Consider the following 12,712-nt stretch of genomic DNA (forward strand, 5'->3'; position numbering starts at 1 on the left):
ACATTAATAGTGTGTTTTGCATTTTCAATAGAAACAGCGATATCTTAGTGAGAGACAGATATATCTGCTGCAATCACTAGATAGGGCGCAAACAGAGATCTATTATTATGGTAAAACGATTAGGAATAGAACAACCGGAGAGAAAAAATGTTACGGGTACGATTTCTATGATGAATTCACACGATGAGGAGTTGTCGAAAAATGACCAATCTGTGGCAGATTCGGGATTGAAGACGACTCCGAAGGGAATCATTTTGTTTCCACAGCCTCATGACAATCCTAACGACCCGTTAAACTGGCCTATATGGAAACGAGACTTATGTTTGTTGGTGGTGGGATTTCAGACATTTTTGGGGGGTGGACAGTCGCCACTTCTTGCGGCAGGGATGCATGATTTAGCGGTGGAATTTGACCGTCCGATTACCACCATTTCGTACTTAGTCGGGGGGTTTATGTTGGCGTTAGGATCGGGATCGATTTTTGCTAGTCCCACGGCCATGTTGTATGGTAAAAGGTTGGTGTACCTATTGGGGATCTTCATTTTCTTGATGGGTTCGATTTGGGCGGGGGCAGCGCCCGATTTTGGTAACCTTATGGGAGGAAGAATTTTGACTGGGTTTGGGGCCTCTCCAACGGAATCATTGCCCAGTGCCACGATCGCTGAGATATACTTTGCCCATGAGAGAGCTTATAGAGTTGGTATTTATACCATGTTGATGTTGGGGGGCAAGAATATCGTACCATTGTTATCTGCATTAGTATTTCAGAGTTTGGATAGGCATTGGCTTTTCTGGATTTTGAGTATGTTTCTTGGAATGAACTTAGTTTTGACGTATTTTTTTGTACCTGAAACGTTTTGGGATAGGTCTCCTATTCCGAATAGGCGGTCTTTAGAAGAAACCAAGGCAGCGCAAGCAGCGTCTGATTATCATCCACCAAACGAAAGACCAAACGCGTTTGCAATGAGAAGACAAACAACCACCGATTTGATAACCACTACAAGCTTACCTTCAACTGTTAATGCATCAAATATTAATACTCCAGATGTTCCAATTGGCATAGAGACAAATGAAATTCCTTCAAACATTGAAGCTAATCAGGAAGAACCAACTTCATTTAAAAAGAAATTAGCATTGTTTTCGGGGAGGCATACCATAGATAGTTGGTGGATGGTGGCTTTAAGACCATTTTTCTTGTATCTGTACCCATCGATTTTGTTTGGATCGCTTATTTATTCTTTGGCTGTCGTATGGTTGATTGTGATATCAGAAACTATTACAGGCATATTTCAAAGTGAAGGTTATGAATATAATCAACAAACAATTGGTCTATTTTACATATCACCCTTTATCGGTGGAATTCTTGGTTCATTATCGGCAGGTCTAATTAGTGATAGACTAAGTAGATTTTTGATTACACGGAATGATGGGGTTTATGAACCAGAGTTTAGGTTATTTATGTTAATACCATCAACCTTCTTTACGGCGCTCGGATTGATGGGCTTTGGCTGGTCATCCTACGAAAAGGACGTGTGGGCTGGCCCTGTTATTTTATTTGGTTGCTTGAGTTTTGGAAGTTCAATGGCCAGTACTACTGCAATAACATTTGTTGTCGATTCCTATAAAATGTTTGCTTCTGAAGCGTTAGTTTCATTAAATTTTTCAAAAAATTTATTAGGTTTTATTTTTTCCTTATTTAATAACGGATTCTTTGATGCCAAAGGAGGACGTACAACTTTCATTGTTTACGGCGCAGTCCAAATATTCGTAAGCCTATTCGGAATACCACTATATATCTATGGAAAGAAAATTAGAAGCTGGACAGATGAGAAAGAAATCTTAAAGTATTTATATCATGCTGACAACATTCCTGCTGGTGTGAATGATCATGATTCATTACATAGCGACTCTACACAAGACGGGCATAAAGATAATGAATCATCACCAAATACTACCAACTAAAACTTCATATTTTACATTCTCTATTATACTCAAGTATTATAAAATTGTACACAAGCTATTTAGTAACTGTTATCAAACTGTAGCAACGATAAATTATGATGGCATATTAGGCTAGCCAGTCAATTTTTGTTACATCGAATGTTCCGTCTAGAATGCTCTTATTCATATCTACATAGTACTTTAACCTTTTAGAGGTAGATGAACCATTCCATTTTTCATCCGAAAGACCCAGATATAATCGTGGCATTCCAAGTCGCTCAATAACACATCCACTAGCTATATTACCACAAATACCACCAATAACCCAGTCACCTTTGGATAAGCATAAACCTGTAACGAATCCACCGCAAAACAGGTTACCACCACCAGTTACGTCTACAACTTTATCTTGATTTCTATGGTATGCAGGTAATGAAATTTCCACTTTGGAAGTCTTGATAAAGCATCCTAAGGGTCCACATCTAACAACAGAACCAGAATTAGGTTTTGTCAAATAAGGACTAAACTTAGAACTCAATGTTTTGATATCCTCCATAGTTTCGGGTACCCTAGCCAAATTTGCTAAATTCGACATTTCATTTAAGTTCGGTGTGAATACATCAATCTTCGGCAACAATAAGGTTAGCTTATCATAACTTGATGCAACACAGACATCAGGTAAAGGCTCATATATGAAAGTTGGAATAACATCATTTGGAGTATTGGATAAAATCGTATCTATGATGGATTCACACCTTTCAACCGAACTAATGATATGAATGGTGCGTGATCTTATCAAGTAAGGGTGATTGACTATATCTTGCGCTTCAATCCTTTTTTTATCAGTTTTGTATTTGAAATGTCTAATATCGGCTTCGTCATATATATTAAGTCCTCTAGTAGTTAGCCTAGAGAGATCTTCTTTCCAAACGATTCCTGAATTCCAACTCAAGATTTCTTCTTCCACAATTTCTGGAAAATCAGATCCCTTATCTATAATTCCACAAATTAGTTTGGATTTTTCAGCACCAGCAATGATTCTCGAACCAATGATAGCATAAGTACCACCACCACCTATAATATTATGTACCGGCTCCTTTTTAGATGATGGAGGATATTGATTCTCATCGATGATAAACATTCCCATCGACGTAAATATAGGATCATCCTTAGCCATTTTTTGAATTTTATGATAAACGTTAAGTGTAAGATACTAGCAGCATCATATAATAAAAATATAGAGCGACCATATCAAAGTTCTTAATCATTAACTATAATGCTTTGAAAACTGAACTCGTGCCCCTTTGGCCAAGTGGTAAGGCGCTCCACTCGTAATGGAGCGATCGCCGGTTCGATTCCGGCAGGGGGCAACGTGTTTTAAATTTTTTTTTTGGCACTTCTTTACTCCCTAAAATACATTTAGATTCTTTGCTTACAGTTTTATCTAATAACCTTAGATTGAAATCTAGTATATAAATAATTCGATATATTTCGCTGACAATTATACAAGTATTAATTTACTTTAGGTGGAGGTGGAGGAACGGTGCCTTCATTTGGTAAATTCTCATTACTGTGAGTATCCATCTCTTTTGATTTTGCGAGTTCTTCATTCATATATTCGTTGAGTTCTCCTAAGTTCGAACCAACAGGAGCATGCTTCTTTTTTCTAGCTGCGCCGGCTCTTGGAGGTGGTACAGACGCCAGCGGTACAAATACAGCGCCAGGTGAAGTGTTGATAGTAGAGGCTGGTGGAGATGGAATAGTTTGTTTTGCTGATTGTTGGTCTTGTGGCTGGTCTTGAACACCATAGCCCACTTTCTGGTTAGATTCAAATAAAACATCATCGATAATGTCATTGCTATCGAATTTGCCAATTACTTCGGGTATTCTGTGAAGTAAACCGTATCCCACGTCACATCCCAAAATACCTCTATTTTGACCTGTACCCCAAGATCTTGATAAGTTTACCGTCACAGGCCTTAAAATATCGTAATCGTGATTGTAAACATATAAGGTTATTGGGACATTATCCTCTTGAGAAGCAGAATAGTGTAGATTGTAATAGCTCATTACTGTCCGAGACAATAAAGATTCACCTCCTTTAGCCAAAAGACCTTTTCCTTCGGCATCCTGAGGATATGCTGAATCACATCCAATGATATAGTCGGAATAAGGAATCAATTGAGCCTGGAATGCTGGGGAATTGTGATGGGTGTTCAATATTCTCCAAACATACGTTGCGGTGTTCAAATGTTGCGATTGCAACGTTAAACCTACCTGCGAAAAGCTGTCATTGAATAATGATAACTCCGATTCATCAGCATCGTCCTTAGATGATGGCTCAAATTTATCAAGTGGTAGTATGACTTGTCTAACAATGCCACCCTTAGCACTCCAAACATCGAGTACAAGCTCTTTACTTGCTTTATCATTCTTAGCAATATTCACGATTTCTTTTTGTAATATGTCATAATTTATCATTCCAGCCTGTTCCTGGGTAGTGTTATCTCCGTAATTAATTGATCCATCATCGTTTATACTGTACGAATACGTTGAAATCGATGGATACATCATGGGCAATTCGTGATAGTTGATACGGATAATGTAATCAAACCACGATTCTAACCCCTTCTGATGAGCGGTTGAATGTGGAGCAACATTCAAAACACGTAAAGCATATCCTTTATTATTCAATTGTAAACCACTCTTGAAGTACGAATCTGATCCATTGGAATCACCCGAGCTAGAACCCCCTTCAAACTTATCTACCAATTTCTTTGCGAATGAAAACATTGTTTTAAAACTGTAATTTCAACAAATATTACGAAGAAACGGTTGAAGTCGTTAATTTTTAATTTCGAAAATACAGTGAGCACTAAAATACAATATTAGTTTTGAGAATATACAGTAAATATACAATAAGAAAGGAAAGTTAAGTCCTATGAAAATTATGTGGCGTTGGAAATACCACCAGAAAATGCTAATCCCCAAGTTCTACTTTGACCATTGTCTAAGTAGGTAGAGGACCAATTGTCAGAAGAGAAGAATTTATAGGAAGAAGAAGCATCATACAAGGCTTCGTTAAGACGCAAAATACCAGTCCAGCCGCTATCAACTTCGTCGATGAATGTAGAAATTTGGTCATCCCATTCTTCTTTGACATAAGAAGGAGTTCTTATTAAAGACGAAGCTGGTGTGATAGGCATCATGTGGATACCGTGAACATATTCTGGATGATCAGCTGGAGTACCGAAATAAGTGGTATAGGCCACTTTATTATCGAAAAAAATACCAGAAACCTTGTTGGCAATAATTTCGGATGGCTCCACATCGTTGTCATTCTTGTAATAGAAATATTTGTTCATAGCTCTGCTCATGATGGCCAACATCAAGTCACCTCTTGATTCCATCGAATTGTCTCCGGAAACGTTACCCCACAACTTCATACCGTAGGCAAAGTTGTAATCTTCGGAAGAGGATTCTTCGTTGTTACCGTCCCCACTAGCAAATAAACCACTGGCCCAAGAATGTCCGGCAAACCAATCAAACATTCTGGATACAGGGAAGTAGGAATCATCTTCAGTTGGATTTGCGACATCTCTAATTAAAGAATTGACCCATTCCTTGTTGTCCTCAGCCCATGTACCACCTAATTTCTTATCAACATAACCGACCACAGCGGCGGCATGGACGAAGTAACCGTAATGGAAATGGTGGTCATTGTAATAAGCAGCACCAAATTCAAGGCCGGTATCGCCACCTTGGGAAGCAGAAGAAGTTACGCCACCAAATTTGGTATCGTACATCAATGGGTAGTATTGCTTGTTATTGATGAATGGTTCAAATGCATCCTTCATGGCTTCTAATGTGGAATTTGTAACGTCTTCGTCCTTGATTATATCGCTTACAACCAATAAAATATAAGCGTACTTATCAATTACTTTACCTGAGTAGTACATGGAATCCATTGAAGCAACTGTTTCTTTTATATCGACAGCTAATTCTTCATTTGCCGATTTGGCTAATAAGGTAAGTTGCTCGCTGGTATAAGACAAATCACTACCCATATTTTGAACCCAAGGTAAGAACAGGATACCGGTTTCTAATGCTTCAGACATGACTAACTCATTAGTCAAGTAACCGTACATGTCACCTTTAGAAGTGGAGGCTAACTTGATGCCAGTGGAGCATTCCTTAGTTGTACTAGTTAATGATTCAACATGATGTGGTAAAGCGAACACTATGGTTTTACCAGAACTTGAGGAACCCTTTGTTGTGTAAGCAAACTTATATTCAGCTGATGTTCCTCCAGAGACCGAGCCTTCAACTGATGCATCGGTAGCGTACATACCAGCTGCTTCATCGTAATAACCTTCAGCAGAAGAGCTATCTGGCGCGACAGCAATTTGTATGATAAGACCATCTATGGCAGTTGAACCCTTAATTTTGTAAGGACTTTCAGCAGTTAAGTTGAAATTTGCTGAGTCGCTTGGCACTGTTACATAGATCAACCACTCAACACCATTGACTAAAGTGGCACGATATTTGGACATGTTCTTATCTAAAGCAGATGATGTTTCTACGGTTAACTCTTCAACACCCATTAATGAGTTTAACATTGGAACCAAGTCACCGTTATAAATTGCTGTAACTAAACCCATACCTTGTACAATAGGAATATCAATGTAGTCAGATCCAATTGTCGAACTTTCAGATAATTGAACTAACGCAGACATACTTTTCATGCTTGAAACAGACAAATGGTTTGAAGATTTGGAAAATGATGTTGAGGAAAATATTAACTCAGCATTACCGATTGGATTAAAGTAGTATGATGCAACTCCTTCGTTATTAGTATCAGCGGATCCGAAGACTCTATCTGAAGCATTTGTATGTTGAACCCCAAAACCGTAATAGTCTTGAGTTTTCCATAACATACCATATGGATATGACCAGATCATATCAGTTTGCTCTCCTAAGAATAAGTTGGAATAAAATTTGTTGGTTTCATATGGAACACCATCATTGTCGACACCGCTTGGGATAGATAATGGCAATTCCTTTTTCGAGAAAACTGAAAGTGGACTCTCTGTCGATATAGCGTCAAATAGGTCACCGGAGTAGCCATTAACGGAGGCTTTTGATCCAAGAAGACTAGAAGCAGATGATGAAGCACTTGATGATGTAGAACTCGAACTTGAAACCTCAGATTGGCTTGAAGTCAAGGTACCTGATGAAACAGCACTAGAGATCACAATACTTGATCCATTTGATAAAATCGATGTAGTAACTGCTGAGGAATTAGACGAGTTGGATCCATTTGTAGCAGCTTGCGAAGAACTTGGAATAGCACTTGGGGCAATACTGGATAATCTAACCGTAGATGACGTATTATAGTAGGAGTAATATGGAGATTGTGAAGCTTTTGTTACAGGCACGGATTGAGCTTGATTGGATTCTTCACTCAAGTTAATTGTAGATGTAATTGGCACTGAGTTCGTATTGTTTTTCGATCCATAAGCTGATATGCTGCTTTGCGTACTATTAGAATACTTTGAATTGTTAGACTTTGAATCAGTATCGCTAATTGTAATATCTGTAAATTTGGAAGTATCAATGGTTTTAGTCAATGACTTTGAGATTGCAGACTTGGTGACTAATGGGTTTTTTTTTGTGGAGGTAATAGATTCGAAGGAAGTTTCTCCTTCGTATGTCGTAGTAGGAGTTACCGTAGCTTCGAATATGGTTCTAGTTGTAGTTTTAGCCACCTTGCTGATTATTGCTTCGGCAGTAGAGTCGTCAGTTTCTGTTTGAAAGTCATATTCAGTGCTTCTTGTAGATTTTGCTTGTTCTTTACCAGCAGAGAGTTTAGCATCTGACTTTTCAACCTTAGAGCCTGTGGTAGTATAAGTAACCACCGCTTCAGTGGAATAAGTATGTGGCACAACTTTAGTGGAAACAGAAATAGAACAGAGGTTTTCGGAACAAGTAGTGATAGTTGCAGTTTCCGTAGAATCAGTACTGACTGCATAGGATACCTTAGAAGAAGTGACAATTACCTGTTCACTTTTTTGAGTTTGTTGAGTCTGTTGATTATCAGAATTGGTAGTTCCTACTTGGGTAGGGTTACCTCCTTGAGCTCCGTTATTCACTTGACTATTACTTTGTTGAGCATAATTACCTTGGTGAGAACTATCTCCTTGTTGCTCATTATCATCACGGTTTCCGTAAACGAAAACAATAGGAATCCCAGTTGTTAAACTTTGAGGGTTGTTTTCTAAAGCAGTGTTAATTCCCCGTTGAAAACACGATGGTGTGATATAGTTGGTTTTGGTGAACGTAACTGTCTCCTCTGAAGCAATAAGCTGAATAAAAGAAAGTAGTAAGACTAGCAAATACGCTAATGGAATTCTTGTTGTAGAAGCCATTATTCAATATTATCTTTTGCTTTCACTAACAAATTTACTTTCAAACTAAAAAAGGATTGACTATAGTTGGAATAACAACAAAAGAATGAGTTTGTTAAAATGAATGTGTAATTAGTTTGAAGTAACCTAGCTAAAAATAAGGTTTGTTCTAAAATCAAGAGGAAAGTTTACATCCTTTAAATAAACTTCATCGAACGGTCATTATGAGAAATTATGCATAAACATACCAGCATTTTAAAGTAGACGAGGCGTTTGATGAGCAAGATATACTTTAAAGCGATGCAATTGCTTAGATCCAAATAATATTGATGATTTACTAGTTTTCATGCATAGGATGGCTGGCCATGCTGCGCCAGACCTGGCTGCGAAAAAGAAAAAATGCAATAGCCAGCCATCTTGATGAGTGCGTTAACGCATTCATCGATATACCAATCGCAACTGCAATCAACAAAGATCTTACAATATGAACACTAGCATAAACAACAATGTCCAGCAACAGGAGCATTGTGACTGATTATTGCTTTGATATATTTGTGCTGGGGATTTGCCGATCATAGTTTATTCCGAATATAAAATGTGGAGAAACAATATGTAGTTAGCTTATGTTTATATGAGCCTTGCGCCATATTGAGGACTTCCTCTCCGATATCTACTTTCTTTGAACAAGTGATGTTGGTGTTATATGTATTTAAATTAATAGTTGTTGTAGTTGTAGGGTTCAGTGTATTTACCATTTTTTTGAGTGTCGTAGAAAATCTACTGAAGTCTTGATTATGACCCAGGCTAGCTAGAAGAAACATGGACCATGAGACCAAAGATCGTGGTAATTGGTGCTGGTGTGAGTGGTCTTACCACAGCATTAGAATTGAAGAAATCTAGTTCGGAATATGATGTGACTGTCGTAGCACAACATTTACCAGGAGATTATGATGTTAACTACGTTTCCCCATATGCTGGGGCGAATTGGTATTCGTTTGCTACCCCAGAAGATAAGGTTCTACAAGCATTCGATAAGCCATCCTATAGAGCATTTATGGAATTAGCTCAGAATGAGCCTAGATCGGGAATTTGGCATAAAATGAGTTATGCATATTTTACTGAGGATTACATGAAGGAGATCAATTACGATACTGGAAAAGGAATCCCATGGTTCAAGGATTTTGTAGAAGAATTCAAGATCCTTGAGAAAAAGGAGTTACCAGAAGGCATTTTGTTTGGGTTTCTGTTTAAGGGAGTTGTTATATCGGTTCCAATATACTTGAATTTTTTGCTTTCTAAGGCACTTGAAAATGGAATCGCAATTAAAAGGGTAAAAGCTATCGAGAATGTCGAGGATGCTAGAAATCTTCACTCTTCTGGAAACAAGGCGAATTTGGTTATTAATTGTTCTGGGTTATTGGCGTTTAACTTGAAGGGGTACAATGATCCTAATCGTTCGTATGGGATACGGGGTCAGACATTGCACGTAAGAAATAACGCATCGAAACAGATTGAAGTACAGTCATTCGGCCCTGGCTTTGAAGACGAAATGCTCTACATTATGCCCCGTAAAGAAGGTGGATCAATTATTGGAGGCTGTTTTATCGAGAACTATAAGAATACAGAAGAAGACAAAGAATTGACCCAAAGACTAGTCAACAGAGCTAAGAAGTATGCTCCAGAGATGTTCGACCCTGGATTCAAGAATAACCCTACCGAAATAGACATAATTCGTGTGAATGTAGGATTAAGACCTTTTAGAGACGGAGGAGTTAGGGTTGAAAATGATAGCGATAACGACTGGTTAATTCACAATTATGGTGCCGGTGGCGGTGGATACCAAGGTAGCCATGGATTCAGTTCTACCGTGGTCTCGCTTGTCAAACAAGCTCTAGACAAAAAAATGGCTAGCAAATTGTAACTTCCGCTAATAAAACGTATTCATAAGTTCAATTCATTAAATATAATTTTAATAAACCATTCATCATTTATCTACGTCACATAGCTACAGACTGTTCAAAACAATTTAGACGAATATATTGTACATAATTAAAGTCCACCATTTAAAGATAATGCCCCCTTAAATGGAATGAAATCAATTAATCAAACTTATTCTTTAGCATATGGAATAGCTTTTTACCTCCTTTCTTAACAAGTTCTTTCTGATGTTCTCTATTCTTAGCATTTTCAAGGAAATCTTTAGGAGATGTCTGCTTGCCAATGAATGGTGTAGGTGCTCCAGAATAGCTATGTGGTTTAACCTTTATACCATAATATCCATGCTGAGGACTAAAATATCCAGTATCTGACGGTTTATCGGGTAAATGCATATTAACACTCTATTTCATGCTCTATTTATCTCTTATCGAAGTTCAATTAGATAATCTATCAAGTACTATTGCTATTATAGACTGTTCTACAGAAAGGAATGATGATTATGTAATAAACGAAATTTTTCAACCTTCATAATTAAGTGAAAAATAAAATGAGCTATAGTGGAAGATAAACTTCATTAACGCTAGAATAAACGAGGATGAGAGCTTCTAATGTGCTTAACTTCCAACAGACAGCTGTGGCAAACTTGAGAAGACCATGGCAAACCTTCAAGGATGGTCAAATTTGGTATGGTATGACTACCAGAGGGACCAAGAGACATCCATTAACTACGAAACAGGGAAACAAGCATTATTATAAAGGTACCGGATCTTCAGGGTATGGTAAATTAAATAAATCTGGGATATACATAGTTAACTGGGAAAAGGTCAGAACATACGTTGTTCCAGCAGATTTGCATACTACCGAGTTAAAGCCATTGGTTTCACCAAATGTTCCTCAGATATACCAGAAATTTACCGGGTATTCAGATGACATGAAGAGCCCTGAATTGGCATGGAAGAATATAACTGAATTTGTTGAACACGGTGAAAATTACAATGAACAAGATTTGGAAAAAAACCAATACTTGGAAGAATTTGTGAACCACGACATCCACAAGGCCGAACAAGCAGTAAACGTTGAAGCCTCGCAATAGACTGGCGTGAAGTCAAAGGACCACCTATAAATTGCGTAGACTGCAATGATGGAATGATGGAAACAAATCTTGTAATTATTGGCGCCGTCTTGAAATCCTTAAAGCTACCTACATTACCTCTAGCATGAATGCTCAATACAACTGCATTGAAATTACCTATCTCATTTGTTTGTTAATGTGATGCTAAACTAAATCTGTATATATTAAATGTATTTAATACTTTGTTAAGATTCTATGTAAGAAAAACGATGACCTTGAGGCGAATTTAAAGCTTTATAACAAATGAATTCAAAAGCACAGAAATACCTCTCTATAGTCTATAGTTTTACCACTATGACCTAGATCCTCTAAATCCTATTCTGGAGTTGAAGGGATATGCCATAATAATAACCAAAATCACGAGACTCGCTATATTGAGTGAGTACATAATTCCTAAATCACGTCTCTTACTATATATTTGGTACATATTTAGTACAAATGTCTTCACCAATGCCTCAATCGAGTTTGAACAACTCGCAAGTAGCTAATATGATTGATGAAAGTAACGAAACTCCAAGTACTACACCACCAATGATATCAAACACTAATACGCCCGTGCCAGAAATAGAGATGGAAGAGCCCAACGCGCCTCAAGATAATACTGTAGCACCAAATTCCATAGATGGTGAGAAAGTTCAAGAAGAAAACGAAGATGATGACGAACAAGAAGAAGAGGAAGAAGAAGAAGAAGAAGAGGAAGAGAGCTTGTCTCTTCCATTGTCTAAAATCAAAAAAATATTCAAGATGGATCCTGATTATTTGGCCGCATCACAGAGTGCTGTTTATGCCACCGGCTTGGCTACTGAATTATTTATCCAATACTTCACTGAACAATCTTTAGTGCTAGCTAAGATGGATAAAAGAAAGAAGCTTCAATATAAGGATTTCAGTAATGCAGTGGCGAGTCAAGATTCGTTGAATTTCTTGAGTGACACAGTGCCAAAGACACAACCAATCGGAGAATTAATAAATAGCAAAAAGGTTAATGTGAATAGTCATGATAACAATGAAATACGTGAAATTGACAATACTGAAATAGATGAAATAGAGGTAGATGAACCAGTCAACGCCACGAGAAAAGTGAAACCTTTAGCTAAAGGTCAGCAAACTTTGAATTTCTCTGCTACAAATACTGCGACTGAAAGTATAAATCCAATGCCAATCAAGAAATCAGTAATTAGCGATATCGTCACAACTGATAATGAAACAGAAGTAACAAGTAAAGAGGCTACCGAAGAAGTTGAAGATCAGGATGTGATAATGATCAACTAATTATAGATACATAACTTATTATA

At 37.6% G+C, this 12,712-nt stretch overlaps 8 protein-coding genes and 1 non-coding gene across 9 annotated transcripts; 5 read left to right on the forward strand and 4 right to left on the reverse strand. All coding sequences in view use genetic code 12, as the record gives it.

Moving 5' to 3' along the window:
- Positions 1–107: 107 nt before the first annotated feature.
- DEHA2B06644g (DEHA2B06644p) lies at positions 108–1,961 on the forward strand (the record flags this gene model as incomplete). Its single annotated transcript, XM_457248.1, has 1 exon — positions 108–1,961. The coding sequence occupies one exon, from the start codon at positions 108–110 to the stop codon at positions 1,959–1,961; it is 1,854 nt and encodes a 617-aa protein (XP_457248.2).
- A 106-nt stretch (positions 1,962–2,067) lies between these two features.
- On the reverse strand, positions 2,068–3,117 carry DEHA2B06666g (DEHA2B06666p; the record flags this gene model as incomplete). Its single annotated transcript, XM_457249.1, has 1 exon — positions 2,068–3,117. The coding sequence occupies one exon, from the start codon at positions 3,115–3,117 to the stop codon at positions 2,068–2,070; it is 1,050 nt and encodes a 349-aa protein (XP_457249.2).
- Positions 3,118–3,238: 121 nt separating this feature from the next.
- On the forward strand, positions 3,239–3,310 carry DEHA2B06688r. Its single transcript has one exon. It is a non-coding gene; the product is annotated as a tRNA-Thr (tRNA).
- A 142-nt stretch (positions 3,311–3,452) lies between these two features.
- On the reverse strand, positions 3,453–4,733 carry DEHA2B06710g (DEHA2B06710p; the record flags this gene model as incomplete). Its single annotated transcript, XM_457250.1, has 1 exon — positions 3,453–4,733. The coding sequence occupies one exon, from the start codon at positions 4,731–4,733 to the stop codon at positions 3,453–3,455; it is 1,281 nt and encodes a 426-aa protein (XP_457250.2).
- A 155-nt stretch (positions 4,734–4,888) lies between these two features.
- DEHA2B06732g (DEHA2B06732p) lies at positions 4,889–8,368 on the reverse strand (the record flags this gene model as incomplete). Its single annotated transcript, XM_457251.1, has 1 exon — positions 4,889–8,368. One exon carries the CDS (start codon positions 8,366–8,368, stop codon positions 4,889–4,891), a length of 3,480 nt encoding a protein of 1,159 aa, XP_457251.2.
- Positions 8,369–9,173: 805 nt separating this feature from the next.
- On the forward strand, positions 9,174–10,268 carry DEHA2B06754g (DEHA2B06754p; the record flags this gene model as incomplete). The annotated part of the gene is made up of 1 exon (XM_457252.1): positions 9,174–10,268. The coding sequence occupies one exon, from the start codon at positions 9,174–9,176 to the stop codon at positions 10,266–10,268; it is 1,095 nt and encodes a 364-aa protein (XP_457252.2).
- Positions 10,269–10,446: 178 nt separating this feature from the next.
- Positions 10,447–10,677, reverse strand: DEHA2B06776g (DEHA2B06776p; the record flags this gene model as incomplete). The annotated part of the gene is made up of 1 exon (XM_457253.1): positions 10,447–10,677. The coding sequence occupies one exon, from the start codon at positions 10,675–10,677 to the stop codon at positions 10,447–10,449; it is 231 nt and encodes a 76-aa protein (XP_457253.1).
- Positions 10,678–10,880: 203 nt separating this feature from the next.
- On the forward strand, positions 10,881–11,378 carry DEHA2B06798g (mitochondrial 54S ribosomal protein YmL27; the record flags this gene model as incomplete). The annotated part of the gene is made up of 1 exon (XM_457254.1): positions 10,881–11,378. The coding sequence occupies one exon, from the start codon at positions 10,881–10,883 to the stop codon at positions 11,376–11,378; it is 498 nt and encodes a 165-aa protein (XP_457254.1).
- Positions 11,379–11,855: 477 nt separating this feature from the next.
- DEHA2B06820g (DEHA2B06820p) lies at positions 11,856–12,689 on the forward strand (the record flags this gene model as incomplete). Its single annotated transcript, XM_457255.1, has 1 exon — positions 11,856–12,689. The coding sequence occupies one exon, from the start codon at positions 11,856–11,858 to the stop codon at positions 12,687–12,689; it is 834 nt and encodes a 277-aa protein (XP_457255.1).
- Positions 12,690–12,712: the final 23 nt, after the last annotated feature.

The sequence above is a fragment of the Debaryomyces hansenii genome (assembly GCF_000006445.2).
Source record: "Debaryomyces hansenii CBS767 chromosome B complete sequence".
In the NCBI taxonomy this organism is placed as follows: Eukaryota; Fungi; Ascomycota; class Pichiomycetes; order Serinales; family Debaryomycetaceae; genus Debaryomyces; species Debaryomyces hansenii.